Source organism: Rhipicephalus microplus, chromosome 5 (assembly GCF_043290135.1).
Source record: "Rhipicephalus microplus isolate Deutch F79 chromosome 5, USDA_Rmic, whole genome shotgun sequence".
Lineage (NCBI taxonomy): Eukaryota > Metazoa > Arthropoda > Arachnida > Ixodida > Ixodidae > Rhipicephalus > Rhipicephalus microplus.
The window spans coordinates 152,555,208-152,573,835 of NC_134704.1; the positions used below are offsets into that span (position 1 = coordinate 152,555,208).

At 44.9% G+C, this 18,628-nt stretch overlaps 1 protein-coding gene across 1 annotated transcript in view; it reads right to left on the reverse strand.

The window, feature by feature from the left end:
• The window catches only part of LOC119174161 (glutamate receptor ionotropic, kainate 2), a 76,202-nt gene that overhangs the window by 25,936 nt on the left and 31,638 nt on the right, over positions 1-18,628 (reverse strand). Inside the window, exons 3-5 of the mRNA XM_037424983.2 lie at positions 10,973-11,221; positions 7,088-7,254; positions 294-347 (exon numbers count right to left, since the gene is read on the reverse strand). Coding sequence (XP_037280880.2) covers positions 294-347; positions 7,088-7,254; positions 10,973-11,221 — 470 coding nt within the window. The remainder of the gene's footprint in view (positions 1-293; positions 348-7,087; positions 7,255-10,972; positions 11,222-18,628) is intronic.

An 18,628-nucleotide genomic window follows, 5' to 3' on the forward strand; every position in this document is an offset into this window, starting at 1 on the left:
GAGGATATGCTTGTGAATGTGCGCCGGCTGCTCCACTTACGTGAAGCTCGTGGTTATAAAATTTCAGCACACACATGACTAGAGTTTAAGCTCCTGAATGAACAATCATATACAAGGTAAGTTTTCCTAACCAGGGGAGGCATGAGGACCGGATATCGTGAAATGGAGTGAAGGAGAAAGAGAAATCCTTAAGCGTTATCGTGTGAGGTTGGGGCCTCTTTACCTCCACAGTCATTATCATTATCTCCACACGTACTGGCAAGCAAGCGAAGAATCATTGCTTCTTCTCTTACCAAGGACACGAGCAGGTAGCTGTGCAGCTCTGTCACCAAGCCCGCCTCGAGCGCCTGCGAAAAAGACACAACGGTGTCTTAGAAAAATCTGTGTAATGAGGCAGAGAGAAACGAGGCGCAGGACTGATGAATTTCATTGGTGCGCGCAGGGTTCTTCTTCAAATGAAGGGCGAAGGTTGGGTGCCTTGATGCGCGCTTTCATCACATTATGATGATGCTATCTGTGGCGTTTAGGGAATCGCGGCTGTCATAGTTGCGCCCGTGGTGTCTTACCGACGTCTCACCACTCTACGGCGGCTCCGCATATAGACGTGGGACTCGAGACAAAAACTGCTGAAGTGGCATCAGCCGCTTCAGAGAGTGGCAACACCCTCAGAAGGGCGTACACGTCGAGGCACATTAGGAGAAGATATGCCGAAGCGCCCTTCTCCCTATCAGTATACGAAGCTGACTTTGTGCGCCCCTGTTAGAGAACTAAGGGAAGAGGTGCTTCCCTTCCCCCCTCCCCATCCGTGCGCACACCTCTCGCCATTTCTACGTGTCACGTAATTTAATACGGGCTATTGCACACACACACACACGCACACACACACACACACACGCACACACACACACACACACACACACACACACACACACACACACACACACACACACACACACACACACACACACACACACACACACACACACACACATATATATATATATATATATATATATATATATATATATATATATATATATATATATATATATATATATATATATATATATATATATATATATATATATATATATATATATATATATATATATATATATATATATATATATATATATAGATGAAATAGATGATCAGTGTTTCTTCCGGCTACCGTAATAAAAGTTATAAACTTCGAGAATAGTGCAGTATAGGAAACAAAACAATAAAATATTTATTTAATCCTAACAGTTTTGGCTGGTGGACCAGCCTTCTTCGGAGGATGTAAGTGAAATGGTACAAGTTCCCGTGACCCTCTGCTACGGGGACTTGTATTATTTCACTTACATCCTCCGAAGAAGGCTGGTCCACCAGCCGAAACTGTTAGGATTAAATAAATATTTTATTGTTTTGTTTCCTATACTGCACTATTCTCGAAGTTTATACCTATATATATATATATATATATATATATATATATATATATATATATATATATATATATATATATATATATATATATATATATATATATATATATATATATATATATATATATATATATATATATATATATTATTTATTTAAAAATACCTTACAGGCCCTTGTTGCAGGGCATTCTGTAAGGGGGGTTACAAAGGGTGAGTGTCGCGACAAAACCGTAAGGAAACATCAAGCTTTGAAAGAACTCAACAAAAAATAACGCGTTATTTGTCACTAAAGAGAGAATGTACAAAAAGTCATTTGAAGTTACACATCGGAACATTGCTGGTGGGAGGAGAACAAATATCCGCAATACACTTACTAAAAAACACCTAGCACACACGTAGCCAAAAATATTTTAGAGCAGCGCGCAGAAAGCAATTTGTTCTTGTTTAGGAAATACAGGATAATAAAGGGCGATAAGAGAGTTTTTCTCGTGTGTATAAGAACATTATAAAGTAGGAAAATGCAGGCGGTCACAAAGTGTGAAGCGAAAAAGAAAAGCGCGTGCTCTTTACTGAACGAACACAAGGCCCTATATATATATATATATATATATATATATATATATATATATATATATATATATATATATATATATATATGAAAAAAAAGGAGACACACGTCGAAAAACGGAAAGGTTTCTTTACGTTTCGGCCGTGGGACCGGCCTTCGTCAGAATAACAAATGTAACAGCGGTGCAACACCGGTGTAGATGTTATTAGTGTTGCAACACCGGTGTTGCACCGCTGTTACATTTGTTATTCTGACGAAGGCCGGTCCCACGGCCGAAACGTAAAGAAACCTTTCCGTTTTTCGACGTGTGTCTCCTTTTTTTTCATACTATTTACCGGCGTCCAAGAATTTATTCCCTGCAATTATATATATATATATATATATATATATATATATATATATATATATATATATATATATATATATATATATATTAAAGTGTAATGGGTGAGAGTTTCTTGCTTTGCTGAAGTACCCTATCACAGAATACTAAAGAGAGATAACAGATAGCTTATCGATACTATTGTCAATTATAAGTGAGAAAAAGTACTCGTAAAAATACAAGTCTTTGAAGAAATGTTCCACTGATAAAACTTCGGACGCCGATATACATGTTGCTCGCACTATCTCCAACTTAGCTTACCACATAGTTGGACTTCCTTCGGAAGTGCCATCCGTTTGTTCTTAAGAATTCACTTAAGCAGCGTCGGAAATAGAACCTTGAGCTTTGTGCAATTCATCGCGTACGCTTTCTGTCTGTTTCAAATATTGTCTCTCCTCCATGGGCTACCGTGCATGTTTCCAACTTAGCGTGTAAATCGTTGCGCCGTGATGCCGTTTATGGTAACACGCGCTGCAGTGTGTTATATATTATTCTGCGGCAACCTTTAATATTCGTGATTTGCCTCGTAACATTCAGTGATTATATTGTGGCAGATCTGTGAAGTTCGTTACCAGCTCCACTCTATTGCCGAGTGAAAATGTAAATCGTGGGCACATGATTCTATAGATGTCTACACGACCACAGAAGGGTCTTCGCTGTTCCTATCAGGCTACAAAGCGAATACATACAGACAATTGTCTGCTATCGCTCAAAATGTAGTGACGCATTTGTGATCTTTCTCATGGGCGGTGAGTCATTAGAGCAAATATAATAAGAATATTAATGTAAATAATAATAAGATGTGGAGTTTAACGTCCCAGAATCACCATATGATCATGAGTGACGCCGTAGTAGAGGGCTCCGGAAATTTCACCTTACATAAAGTAGACACTCAAACAATTCTTGTGGTGCTTGAGTGGCACTGGTCCCGCACAAAGCTGTCCTATTCTGGACCAATAACACGTAAGCTTGGCTCCCTGTGTGCAGCTCGACCAATTCAGTGCCAATGCAACGAGTCCACGGCATTTGCACTGCCTTGAAGAGGATAACCATAGACTTAACGTAGCCAGCCTGACGTTCTCGCTCTCGGAAATCCTTAGCCTACCAGTTCCTCCTTTCCTGTAGAATGCGCATGCAATGATGTAAATCACTGGCTAGCTGAATAGTGCGTATTTTTAAACCCATAAGCACCTGAACCCCACAAGAGAATGCTCAAGACCAGCCTACTACAGAACTAACTGCTCTTGCACGATTGTTAGGAGGAGTTATTATCAATATGAAAAAAAAATGACCGCAGTTTCCCGAGGGGGAACACTGGTTAGCATGCAGAACATATATGTTGAACTGCGATAAATGTGGTTTTTAATTTGCGACGTGCGTGTGTGTTATGAGTGAACATGAGTGAACACGCACGCACGTATGCTGCGAAAGACAATGTTTATTGATGATGCGCTTTCGGTATTTTGAGCAAGATGGCTTTATGGTCCGTAAAGTGAAGGGTGAGTGGGTCTGGTTGCAGCGGTCAAAGGTCGAAATTTGCAAAGACGTGGTCGATGCACGTCCCGTGAACAATGGTCGGATGATGTTTTCCGTCGTGCGTTGCTCGTTTCAGCGAGTGCCGCGACTCCATGTAGTCGACCACTCAATCGTCCTTGATGACATCGACGTTGAAGTCGCTAAATATCACGAATGGTCGTCGTTACGGTCGTTGTTTCAGGTATTTTTCCACGGCTTCGTAGACGTACTTCTCCACGGCGGCACGCGATAGGTTGGGCGCGAGGTACATCGTCATGACGTAGACTCCGCAGACGCTAGCGACGCAGTGCTCGCCGTTGGTGCGTTGTTGAGCGCCGGGCTGCTGTTGGAGGTCTTCGACGGAGTCGACGTCGTCACGCTTGACGCAAATTCTCACGCCGCCCGCAGGTCGTTGGAACCCGTGCGTGCACGCGGCCGGAGCGTATCCCGCAACGTCGACGTCATTGGTGGCGTTCCATGTCTCAGTGAAGCAAAGCACGTCCACTCTGTGGAGTACGGGGTCTCGCACGACGTCAACCGCGTGAGTGCCTAGCGATCTGGTATTGAGCAGTGCCAGGGTGAAGTGGGACTCGGAGCCAACGTCTTCGAGCGCGCGAAAGCATCGTTGGGTGACGGTGTCCAGCCTGTGTTTCTGCAAACGTTCAAACTCGTCGGCAATGTTCTTGTCGACGTTTTCGCGTGCGTGATGAAAGTGGTGATTGCCGGCTTCGTTGAAGAGGTACAGGTTGTTGACGTCGGTGCAACGGCTCATGGCAACGTACACCAGCTTTTGCTGATGCGTCTTTGAGTATTCGAAGACGACTTCGGAGTAAGTGGCTCCCTGCCACTTGTGTACGGTAATGGCGCTGGCTTGCACGACCGGAAACTGGCACCGTTCGCAGGTAACGCTGGCCTTGCGGTCGATGGTCAGCGTGAGAGTCTGTCGATCGATGGGGATCCACACGTCGTCATCGACGTATCCCTTGCGCGTAGCTTCTAGTACGGCTCGTTTGGAACGTGGGCGCGCGAATGTTCCGACAGTGGACACTTCAAACTGCAGCCACAGGTGGTTGATGAAGACGTCGTCACTGTCGACGCGCTCGTAAAGTTTAGCGTGCCGACGGCGCCGTTTACGAGCCCGTCCACCACGTCGATGTTGTGCGTGATCATGTACGGTTGGCTGACCACCAGCCGTATCTCGTGGGGCAGGTTTCCAAGTTCGGCGGTGGACATCGTGATGACCTTGCGTCCAGCGTTGTCGACCACGGCTTGAGTCTTGCATCCCCGGAATGTGTCGTAAGCACATAAGCACACGACGTCTCCTCCCCACTCTTGTTCGTGTTGATCGGCAACGAACGGCCTGCGCATGCCGGCCTGCGCATACGCGTGTTAACATACAGCTGGCGCACGTAAAACTAAAGGTCGCGTGGCGCGCGGAGGGGAGAAGCGAGCGCAGCACGCGCTGTGTTGAGACGAGGAAGGGATGCACAGATGGCTGGCGGAAGAGGAGGGGAGGCTGCGGATGGTGACGGCGCATGACTAGCCCCTAGTATATCATGCTCCACATGTAAAAAGAAAAAAAAACGAGCCCTCCCCATATCGAGAAATTAGGGGAAAGCGTAGCTAGGATGCGTGCGTGCCGGACCTATTTCTTTTTTCTACCTATCGCATTCTTGATAAGATTATGAAATTCTCCCTTCTAACCTTTTTCCTACCTCGATGCCTAAATTGGACGTTCACCCACATTTATGGACTCACTCACTCACTCACTCACTCACTCACTCACTCACTCACTCACTCACTCAATCAATCAATCAATCAATCAATCACTGACGTGCTTAGAAGCGCAACACCACTGCCACTATTGAGGCGAAACCCATGGTATGCTCGAAACGACATGGCATGAATGCAAAAATGAAAAGCTATCGGTTGAAATGTGGCAACGTTAAATGACAATTGACCTCGATAAAATATCAGTTTTGTATATTGTATACCACTAACCACCCACAAATTTATGACGAAGAGAGCTATAATTATCGAAATAACGGATCATACTAATACGCCAGTAACCGGAACACCTTTGAGAGCCTATTTATGTGCAGGCACCCAATTCTTAAACAATCGTTCGCAATGTGTTTTCTTTTTTTGTGCGTCAGCGGCAAGTTCCAAAACATTAGAAAGATTTAGTTGTGCGTCCGTAGCAGTCGCACGGACGCAGCCTGCTGGCCATTTTCAATGACAGGCCAAGTTCGTATACGCCTTCTGCGGAAGCGCAACTAAATCTGTCTGTTGTTTAGTGGGTACCTGGTATATGGGCATTCGCTTGCCTTTACAATTTTTGGGAACTCAATAATTAAGCCATACATCGCAGTATCATACATATCTCACACCCAGGTAATGCTGCCTGCTACAGCATTGTGGATTTGCAAGCATTCTTGCATGATTGGACTATTGCTTTTCGCACACAGCTGCGGAAAGCTGCTAATTCGATGTTATCGACGTTTATCTAAAAACTATTGCTTAGCAAAAAGCACGTGCTAAAATCTCGTGTACATATCGACATCATTTTAAGCCAATTATTCACCTTCGCTGCTTGTCTTGCTTATTTCACGTTATAACTCTTGTCGACCTGATCATACAGATGAGCACTTGCGTGGTGTACAACTGAAGTTGACGTTCATATTTACCGTCTATTCAGAGTCTGCTTGACTGGCGTACTTATTACATGCAGATGCTCTTAAGCTTGCGGGATTTTATTCTCTCTCTTTCTCTCCCTCTCTGGGAAAGCACTCTGCGCGCACGGACGTTAAGGAGTAATTCTAACTTGCTGTTTATTAACAAGTCATCAAATGGGACAGTAATATGTGCCGTTTGCCATCGCGCCCTTGTTTCTCTTTGCACTCCATGCATTTATCGTGTGTTTCTAACTGCTTTTCAGCTGACCGGGAATATCACTATCAGCTCCTTCCACGAAGCCTTGATGCTCGTTGTCATGAACAAGAGCTGTTCCCGACATGGCCGTCGGCAGGGGAGGGGATGCAAAAGGGCTACTCGTCTCCCTCAAGCTACATCAGCAGTTGTCCCCCACCTAGGCTGAACCGACGCTCCACCCATTTCCCAGCAGCAATTCAAGACGAGTTTTGCACTCCAAAAACAAAATCCTGCCGACACTCACGGTTCCAGACGTCAACGTACCTGCATCATGACGTCCTCAATGCGGTTTTCGTCGACATCGATGATGATGTTGCGGTAGCCTGACTGGACCAGCTCTGACCACACGTCGTCCTCAGACAGGTCGAAAGCGAGCAACTTGCGCTCAGACATGTCCTCCTCTCTCTCGAGCTCCTGGAGTCGCTCGAGGCCTGCAGGCACAAACTTCATTCGCATGGCTAGGCCCCGCATTATGTTCTAAAGTGCGGAAAGTTGATGCAAAAGTAGGTAAGCATACAACTAAAAGGCGTAGTGAGCGTCTTACACTGTTTGCAACGACAACCGTTGTCCTATGAGTGCTCAGCTGCCACTTGGCTGATTTTCGAGCATGAAACATGATCGCCTGTAATGATAATCTACTGGCGCCCCTGCATAACACGAGTTTTACTGCAGTATAGCAGCGTAGTTGGTAAGCATATCGGCTACGCTGATCTATCGGCTGGGCTGTCAAGATTTCTGCACCAGCGCTTGCCATCTATATCGTATCAACCGGATTTCAAACGCTCCGGTAAATGTACCATGCCGCGAATTATATAACTTAATTATCTTAATTTTACCAAAATAAACAGTAGGCCCACTCCAATGGTCTCCTCACTATGTGAGAGGGAACTCTGGGTGCAGAAATTGGTATTGTTAATCATTAAAAATAAAGAAAGCACTCGAAAAACTGTCCAGCCGCCGTAGAGCGTGCAGGAAAGTCACAGCGAAAGCCGAAAGAGCGGCCTCTGTATGAAAAAGCAAAGTCGAGTAGAAGCTTGGGCATGGCACACAACCACGCTAGGGGATAGGTCATGAACCGGGTAGTTTTCAGAAGAAATTCTCATTTACTTGAATGTATGCCGCCCAGTTAAAGATTAAAAGCCTTTTTCAAACACCCTTGGGACAACGAGTACAAGCACACTTGCAGGTCACCCACTACGCCATAAATCATAACTCCTGTAGACTGAAGAGGCGTTAATTTTGCTTATTTGTTTGTTTGCTTGTGCGTTACGTAATATGGCAAATACCCATTCACTATGTCACCCTTTGTCCTTCTTCAGAGAAGCATGGTACCCACTACATACTTCGAAGAAATTTTATGCAATTTTTCGATGCTGTGGCTGACGACGATGAAGATTAATGCTTGAAGCTTTTATAATGGTTTGAAGAGTTCGACCTCCCACTCGTCACGCGATTCGGATTGTGTGACGCCTTGTCGTTCCTTTGCCGTTCTAACTCTTATTAACGTGATTCCTTTCACAACATGAGGCCTGCTTAGTGTCAGTTTGCAACGGAGTTTCAAGTACCGGCGTTGCTCAGTGGTATATTACCTGGGTTTTAATCCCACTTTGTCCTTGGTATTTCTCCCTTGAATAATCTTTTTTTTTTCTAATTTCACGCCATAGTGGTTTCGGACATCGCAGGCAGTGGACAACTACGGCGCCGAAAACGACCCTTGTTGTGATCTCATAAGAGCCTTTGCTGTAAAAATCTAGGGAATGTCTTCTAACGAAAGAGAAGATCATTATGAAATGTGTCAGTGAGAAAATAAAGTGACCTATTTTTTTTTCAGTTAAAGAAACACTGACCACCATTTTGTGCCTAAATTGTTTGAGGAAAGCATTATCGCTCGTTTTTGTAACCATATTATATAAGCATGTGCGCAAAGCAGAGAAGACCTCTTTAGCCACTACAATGCTCACCCGTAGCTATAAAACTGCTGGGTATGTAAATGATCCATGAACCATCGACAAGAGCGTTTAAACTAAGCGTTATCGGTCGCCTCGCAATTCATTCTGTCCGAGGCCTCGTTTGGAAGCAGGCATAAAAAACCTAACATAAAATAAAAAAAACAACCTTTCAATGCTAATATGCCGTTGCTGTACAAAAAGCGCAGCAACAATGAATCATTAGCTGAAAATAGGTAAACATTTTACGGGATCAGTGAAGTTTGTTGAAACAAAAAATAATATCGAAGAGATAATTATACTTTCGAATTGAGTTCTCCAATTACTAATTTATAAGATAAATAATTAACAACGATTAACTTAGGATAATAATTGACATGAATGCATTTCATCATGCTGAAAAAAATATTCAATTGTGAGCGAGATTTCCCAGTAAGAACTCTTTGCTCTCGGGACCTTTTTGTTGCTGATGAGCTAGCTTTCAGCAATTATTACCTTTTGAGACAAAAGTCTGAGTCCAAACAACACAAGTTCCTACCCCCTAAAACTACTTCTCCACTTTACTTCTGCGCCTCTGACACATGTTACAATTTCAGATTTTGAACAGGCACATTTCCTTGCTGTATGAAAAATAACAAAGTATAATTTGGTTCATGAAAAAAGTGTCAATACTAAGCTGGATGAGCGGCCCAAAAGAGAGCATCGTGAACACACTAACGTTAGTCCAGTGAAACATGGTTCGCACCAATTATGATGGGCTGGACTTGTAAGAATATGGTGACTTTACAAAAGCTAATAAAAGTTTCTAATTGGATTATTCAAATGGCTTGCAAGCTACCCTGCTGCTTCAGCATTTTTTATGGCATTCGCTGCAAGCGCCAAGGGTAGAAGGGGACTGTTTAACGTGCCCATTTATGAAGATACCTTCAATCCAAGAAGTACACCACCAAGGATATTTATTGAGAAAGTACAGACACACATTTATAAACACACGGTTCTCATGACACCATGGAACTACGGTGGCAAACAAGGATCATGGCAATTTTTTCTCTGTCCTCGAGGCACCGACTGAAATAGTTGGGCCATACAAAACGCCATTACTGGGACGACGTATCGTGGCGTAGTCTGTCACTGGTGTTCCACCTTTGAATTGATCATGTTAAATAGACTATAGAAACAACTATAGCACAGCTATTGTGTAAGAAAGGGGGCAAAGTGCTCTGATTGTTTGGAACAACAGTGGTCGCACTTCAGCGACACACTTATTACGCTATTAACATAGCTTAAACAAAAAAAAATAGGAAGCAATAACTTGATGCAGCTGCGCAAAGCAACACATCCACCCAGTGCACGATAGAACTGGAAAAGCTCATTTCGCCAGTCCCATCCGTGTGAACTGGAGTGACGTTTATGTTGTTACCTTCCACTATTCATTTATGTACCTAATTATACCTATTGATTTTCTATTGAACACATTTACCCGAAAATATAAATTATAGTCTTCATGTAATCGACTATTGCTGGATCAAAATAAGTATACAATGCGAAAAAAGTCTAACAAATAAATACAAAATAGGTACACAAAAGAAACAAAGAAACCAGTGTTCATACTGTTATGAGTATGGCTGATCAAGTATTGATCATGTATGAAAGAAGAAATGGTTAATGGAAGACGTCTCAATATAGTGATGCATGTGACCTGTCTGTAAAGAGAAGCCACGTGACTAGTGTGACAGCACCCATGACAAGGTGGTGTGTAGTCGCTTTAGACTCGCTTCGGTCTGGCAAGATCAGAGGAGCATTATTTCGGCTTAACCAGTTGTGTTTGTTGAATAAGTGTGAATAAAAAACAGCGAGAGCATTCGGGCTCATTTTAGAAGATATTTATCGTCAATGCAAATATGTCGACCGCGTTATATTTTAGAGATACGTATACACGCACCCATACAACTATTTGTGCGTCCGTGCGTAAGTTCTTCTGAAAGTGTGCTAAAACACTTAAAACAGATAAGTCCAAGAGTCTACATACGTTTCAGAACGCTGTATCAATTTAATGTGTTCCGTACGTTTTAGTATTATATACAAACAAAATATCAGTGTATGGATACTTTTCGGAGTGTATGTATTTTTATTAGCCTTTGAAGAGAACGCCACATATCCACCTAGAAAAAACAAAAGCGTGCGCATTTCAAGGCGCTCCCACCTTCGGCGTCCTCGTAGAGGTATGCGACGAACAGCCACCCCAAGCGTTCCAGCAGGTCAGCGCAGGCGTCGGCGAGCACGCGAGGCGACGGGGCCATGTCGAGGGTGAAGGCCCCCTCGGCGGCGTCTTCCTCGGTCTCCAGCTGCGGCACCCGCAGAGCGGCGCACACCGACGCAGCCAACGAGGACGCGTGGCCGCCACCCACGGGACCCACCAGGGCGATGGCGCCGCCTTCCAGGAGGCCGCACACTGTGCGCACAGTCGTGCACGAAAGGCTCTTAAACAGGGATTAAACGAAGCAAACGTGGGTTTCGAACACAAGAGAGAAAAGTGGGGCAATGCATTAAACGCGACAGGTGATCGATGCGCTAATACGGACCGGATTGAACCACCGCGGTGGTTCGGCGGCTATCGTTTGTGCAGAGGGATGCACGAGGGTCCGGGTTTGCTTCCCGGTGGTGGCAGCGGCATTTTTAGAGGTGGTGACATGTAACGCAACGCGTGTTATAAGACTTAGGGTGCAAGCACAAGTATCCCAGGCGAAGAAAATCAACCCGCAGTCCAATACCATGGTCTGTCTTATAATAATATCTTGCTTTAGGTACATACAAAAACAAAACCATATAGCTTTCGGTTACTTTCTTCGTTCTCAATGCCATATTTCCGCACCCAGAAGGTTTTAATATATATGCATTGTATTAGTACAGCTGTGGGCATACCTTCATGTATTTTGATTATGGGATACACACTAATATCTGCCCACCACTGTGAGACGATGCGAACACACACATAGGAAAAACAGTCGTTTTTTTCTTTTTTTCTTGTCACCCTTCCCGTCGTGGTCACACAGAAATGTGAGTTTATAGAAATGCTCATTCTAAAAGGCTCGTGTTAGGTATGCACAATTTCCAGTTTCATCCAGAGTGATCGGGGAAAATGGGCATCAAAAAAGTATGTGACGTCGTCTATACTGCAAGAAATGATGAAGTAATTACACGGCATCAATACTTTAGGGAAGAAATGTTGTATTCTCCGGCTTATCCACTCCTTCGTGCTCAGCCACATTACTTAAAAAGCTGCCTACCATCGATGGTTCGCGGCGGAAAGAGCTAAACTCAACGCACTCATCAGACGAGTTTACAAACAGGCGCTAGGGCTTCGGCACAGTACCAGCACGGAACACCTTCTTAAGCTAGGCCTTCGTAACACGGTTGAAGAAATAATTGAAGCGCAACGGATCTCGCAATACGAGCGCTTTAGCAATACGAAAGCAGGTCGCCAAATTCTCGACATTCTCGGCATTTCTTACCACACACAGCATGGTATGAAATGCGACATACCACGCGAAATCCGCACTAAACTCATCATACCACCATTGTCAAAGAACATGCACCCTGATCACAACAAAGGTAGAAGAATCAGTAGAGCCGAAATAATGCTCCGAACTTATGGAAGCAATAAGGAGGCGGTCTTTGTCGATGCAGCGCGCTATCAAAACTATCGCCGTTTTGTTTCTGCGGTTGTAGACCATACGCACAAATGCATAACCAGCGCTTCAATCAATACAAATCACGTGGATACAGCAGAGGAGGTCGCTATCGTGCTCGCCATAGCTCATACCAATGTCCAGTATATTATCAGTGATTCACAAACAGCAGTCCGAAATTTCGCAAATCGTAGGATTTCTCCAGTGGCGCTGAAAGTCCTTACAGCAGGCAAAACTCGCTCTGGCGACCAAATTGCATGCATTCTCTGGTTTCCCGCCCACACACCTGTCGACCACACGGAGGCGGAGGTCAATCTTAACGAGGTGGCGCACAACGTGGCTCGAGGTCTCACGTTCCGGGCAACGTCAGTGGTTGACACCACCCGTAAGGACTTTCTTGTGGAAGAGTGGGAGGGGGGGGAATAGACTTACCAAATTCAACGACATTATCTAACAATATGTACTTCAACGACGGGAATACTCCCTGCCACACCCCAAGCTCAACCGGGCCTAGTCCGTTCAATGGCGGCAATTACTAGCAGGCACCCACACAAATCTTGTAATTATGAAACACATTTACCCCGACTTGTATATGACCAATGCGTGCAAGTATTGTAGTAATAGGGCCACATTAGCGCATATTCTTTGGAAGTGACCAGCACTAATTGGCCAAACGAAAGACGCGGCCTCCAATGAGGACCTACGGGAGCGTCGGCGGACCGCGCTGCTCAGCTCAGGACTATATGATCAACTCTGGGAGATCCAGCAGGCCAAAGAAGCTGCTGAGAGACATGGTCTCTCAACCAGCTCCTAGGTGGGAACCCAGCCCGGTAACCTGCAGGAAGTGAATAAAGTTGTTCACTCACTCACTACTTTAGGAAGTCGGGGGTTATTCGTTCACCTTGTTGTAAATACTTTTGGCGCAGCAGCGAGGATACCACTTATTTAAACAAACACTATGGAATGCTGCAAATGGAAGTTTGGCAAGGGGATTGTTTGCACTAATTGTCCTAAAACCAAACGAGAGGCCACAAAAGCAGGAGTGGTGACTGATATTACAGGATAGCCAGGGGAAGGGCAGTTCGACGGGTTCAGTCCCCCCCTCTCCAATGCCTCTGGAATTTTTTTAATTTTACATGTGCATATTGTCATGGGGTCGTGACGTCGGCAAAGGCAGCAGGCAGTAGGTTGAAGATTGAACAGTTTATTGAACTGCACCTGTGGTCACGTAAAAGGAAAGTAAGATTACAGCAATACACTGGCACTGATTGCGGCGAACAGAGCGTCAGCCATCGATCAACTGCCAAGCGGCGAAGCGTGTCGGCATTTATACGCATGCCGTCGAATATTCTAGCGTTATCGCTGGTGGTGACGTATTTCCAGAATAATCTGTAATGTTCACGAAGTGTTACCCCACCGTGGTGGTCTAGTGATTATAAGGTACTAGGATGCTGACCCGCAGGTCGCGGAATCGAATCTCGGCTGCGGCGGCTGCATTTTCGATGCAGGCGAAAATGCTGTAGGCCCATGCGCTCAGGTTTGGGTGCACGTTAACGAACTCCAGGGGGCCGAAATTTCTGGAGCCTTCCACTACGCCGTCTCTCATAATCATATGGTGGTTTTGGGACGTTAAACCCTACATATCCTGCCCCGCCGCGGTGGTCTAGTGGCTAAGGTACTCGGCTGCTGATCCGCAGGGCGCGGGTTCGAATCCCGGCTGCGGCGGCTACATTTCCGATGGAGGCGGAAATGTTGTAGGCCCGTGTGCTCAGATTTGGGTGCACGTTAAAGAACCCCAGGTGGTCTAAATTTCCGGAGCCCTCCACTACGGCGTCTCTCATAATCATATAGTGGTTTTGGGACGTTAAACCCCACATATCAATCAATCAACCCTACATATCCATCAGTGTTCCCAAAGTGGGCGTAATCCAAACAAAACGATCTACTACAGCCTCGCAGCTTCTGGAACATCGTAGGCGCGGTTTTCGCTGAACGTAGTGTGACGAGGCAATAACCACACTTGAGGAAAGGAAGGTGGCAATATTATACTAATACGCGCACACGCGCGAACATGCGTATAGGTAGCACTATACATCGGCATTATAGGGAGTAGGAATACTGCAATGAACCTTCACCTCCTTTCAAGGCAAACCCTGCGCACGCCCGTGGAGCCCTTCCTCGACGAGTAAGTCTACGCAGAGCGTGTAGTCTCATGACACGTGCCATACTAGCGTGTATAAACAACCACTCTGGGGACTAGAAATCTCATCGAGAGATGGACAGAGAGGGACAGAATTAAAGTTAATTGTTAAATTACAAAAGGCAATAAATAATCTAGGCATGTTTATCCACCTCGTAACGGCAAACTGGACAGCGCCCAAGTGGTAGACTGAAGAAAAGTGTACAAACGCAGAGCTAAACTTTTCCATTACTATAAATGTATACATCTTCTAGCTTGTCTTACAATGAGATCTCGTCGACCAGTTGCCATTTTTCCCATTCTTTACGAAGAAAAGATAAAGACTTCCTGAAAATGTATTTTTTTATTTTATGCTAAAGAGCGCGGTCCTCCTACAACAGCTCAAGGTTGCCCTGAAGGCCCACGACACCGCGGTGAGGCTATGCCTCCCCGTCCCTACGTGGCAGCGGCTCGTGATCTTCTCCTGTTGAAGCGGGGGTGGAATTTTTCATGAGCACAATGAAGTTTTTCATGCATTCATTCATTACGAACTGACAGTTACATTTATGAAGCACCACTTTCATTTAAAAAACGAAAAAAAAGGCAGATCCCACGTCCATTGGCAATCGATGATATGCGAAGCACGAATGTCACTCTAAGTTCAGCACAATGTTACGAGGTGGAGGTAAACTATGCCGTACATGACTTACGTGTCATGATTATCATGTTTGCATGTGTCGTTTACCACCATCATTTATTCACGTCACTTGATACCAAATTTAGTACATGTGAAGCTGTCGAAACGGCCAGGAGCACGCTATGAGTGTCGTATGTTGTCATTTTTTAGGGGCGAAGCTCCTTATAGAGGCAACAGTTCGTCCCTTGTAGTAGTAGTAGTAGTAGTGTTTAACCAGTCTTACATTTTGACCTCCGAGGGGGTGCCAGTGGTAGATTTCTTCTGTGCGTTGTTGAACAACAACAACAAAAAAAAAATGGCAGCATATCCACGGAGTGAATGATAGAGACTGGGGCGAAGCATTCGTCCGTCCATTCGTTCTTGCTTCCGTCCGTCCATGCGTCCGTCTGTGTGACCGTCCATGCGTCCATCCGGCCGTCCGTGCGTGCGTCTGTTCGTGCGTCCATCCCTGCGTTCGTCCATGCATCCGCCCCTGCGTCCGTTCATGCGTTCATCCATGCATCTGTCTGTGTGTCCGTTCGTCCATCAATTCAACACTCCAAGTACCACCATCTCACATCTTTTCATCATATATTCCCCATATAGAAGCACCGCCATCCAGCGGACATTCCAAGGACTAAACGAGAGGAGGCCCACGCACACTTACTTACGTCTTGCGCTTCGGGTCTACTTCCCACCTTTAACCACCTCGAGTTCATGGTATATACTAGTTCACTGTATTCATGACACTGTGGCCCAATGCTCTCTAAACCTTTTTAAAACCAAGGAGGTTACGTCCAGCGAGTGTAACGTAGCAACAAGAGTGGCGATGTGGGCTTGTTGGTGTTGGTGTGGGCTTGTCGCTACATAAATTTCTTTCAAATGTTTCACCAACAAGCCCACATCGCCACTCTTGTCGACTACATTCCTCGTACAATGGGCCACTTTTTATTTGTTCCTCAAGACCCAAGCTGTATTGTAGGCTTCATCGTCAACGCGACATGCAGGGCGCGTACGCTCAGTTTCTGCATCCGCAAAGGTATTATTGTGGATGAAGTCCTCGCGCTTTGCGGGGGCTTTTCGCCTTCCCATGGCCATACAAGGAGGATTCTCAAGGTTTTACGCGCTGAATTGTATCGGCACGTTCACTTGCACAGGATTCGACTTCGTGCATATCTTCATACTTCCTTTTATTCATCTGTCGCTGGATCTCTGCTGAAAAGGTACCTGCAGTTGGCTGGGCAAGCTACCGAAGCTCATTGGATGCCTCAGCTGCACTATCTTCGTGAGCGGGTCACCAGTGTTCGACGGATGGCCAAGGGAAAGGTTCATGTACCTGAAGACCTCCAGCTTCCTGATGACGTCATTCAAGTCCTAGAGTTGGGGCCGAAGTTCGGGCTTCAAAGAGAAAGGACAAATTCTGAACTCCTGACTGTCGTTCGCCAGGTGGCACGTCGTGCGACTGAAGGTGAGGAAGAAACAATTACCTCTGAAGGAGTAGACGCCATTTCGCGTTGTAAACCTGTGTGTTCTCGCATTCCTGTTAAGCGTGTTTTGTCGTACCTGGACAATAATTCGCTGTGTGTTTTGCATGGAGATAAGGAAGGTGGCTTCGCAGTTTCATCGCGTTCATGCTTCTTGGAAAAAGCTAATAATGCTGTTTCTAGGGTGTTCCATGTAAAAGATGGCGTATCGTTGAACAAAGTAAAAGCAAAGGCTATCCAATTGTGCAAAAACATGAACGTAGTTGGAACTCTAAAAAGTATTCAAAAAAGTAAGAAGAATAGCCTCGATGTATTTTTTAATGCAAAAACTCACAAAGTAAACACTCCTTTTCGAGTAATAGTCTCGGAAATAGGTACTTGGCAGAAAGAACTCGCTGATTTTTTGTTAGACAAACTCAATCTTCTCGAAGTCCGAGATCCGTTTTTAGTCAAGAGTTTCGATAGTACTTTAAGGTTCATGGGCCTTCTCAATTGACGTGACAGACCTGTACTATTCCCTCCCCCATCCACAAATGCTAAAATGTGTTGGAAATAGCATTGATGAATTTGGTGCTGTTAAGTTTTCTTCTGAGTCAGGTATATCCACTGATAATTTTCTTACCCTGTTGGAATTTTATCTTACTTCGACGTTCATTAAATGAAACAATGATATTCTTTTGCAAAAGCAGGATATATGTATCGGCTCTTGCATCGCGCCTGTCTTGAGCAATCTGTTTCTGGCAGAACTTGATAGAATTATGGCATATCGTCTCGCAGAGACTACAGCTAAGAAAGTGTTCCGATATGTAGATGATTTCATTATTTTCATTTACAGCTCGGGGGAAAGTTTCCAAAGTGAGAGTACCAGTGTGTCGAATGTGTTTCGTGATGGTCTTAAGCCCCTTGAAGTGACAGTAGAATGGCCTAGCGACGGACGAATAAGGTTTTTAGATTTAAGTGTTCAGTGTTCTGACAACCAGCTATGCTGGTGCTATGATCCGCGTGCTCAGAAAGCTTTACTCCCATTTCATTCCGGTCATTCCAAACTAACCAAGAGAGCCATCGTGACGACTTGCCTCAAAAACGCATTGAACAAGTCATGTGCGCACCTTATGAAGCAGAGCTTCCGTAATCAGATCACACGTTTGTAAGGATCGGGCTATCCGGATCATGTTTTAGTTTCAGTTGCGGAAAAAGAGTTGAAAAGGATTCGTGCAAGGTCAAGCCAATCTATTGTTCATCTCGATTCACCGGCAAAATCAAGACGCATGGCCATAATTCCATATGTTCACCAGCTGTCACATAACCTTAAGAAAGTGGCACTTCGGGATAATATTAGGGTGCTATTTTCAGTACGTAATAAACTTGGGAAGTTGTGTGTGCTGACAAATCCGTCACGTGGGGAAAGGGTGTTTTGCACGAAAAGGCATACACACAAATTTGTGGAGTGCATTTCGTTCGTCATTTATCTTATTCTGTTCACATGTGGGAAAAAATATGTCGGCCAAACCAGTAGGTGTGTGAATGAGCGTTTGAGAGAACACATTTGCAAGGCGGATAAACTGCCGCCAGAAGGTTTTCGCGCTCTTCACATTCACGCGTGTGGGCGCCGGCCTTTGTTCCAGAGTACAATCATTGTTGGTCGGCATAAGGATGAGATGACTCGGTTGATCATAGATGCCGAACTTATTGATGCTCTTTGAGATGTATGTATTAGCAAGCCTTCAATTGCCTTGTCACCCAAGGAACTAGCGTTCCTGTGTACGCAGTGATACGTGATTTTATCTGTGCGGTTTTTGTTGTCCTATTTATCGTTTTTTCTTGTAGGTAG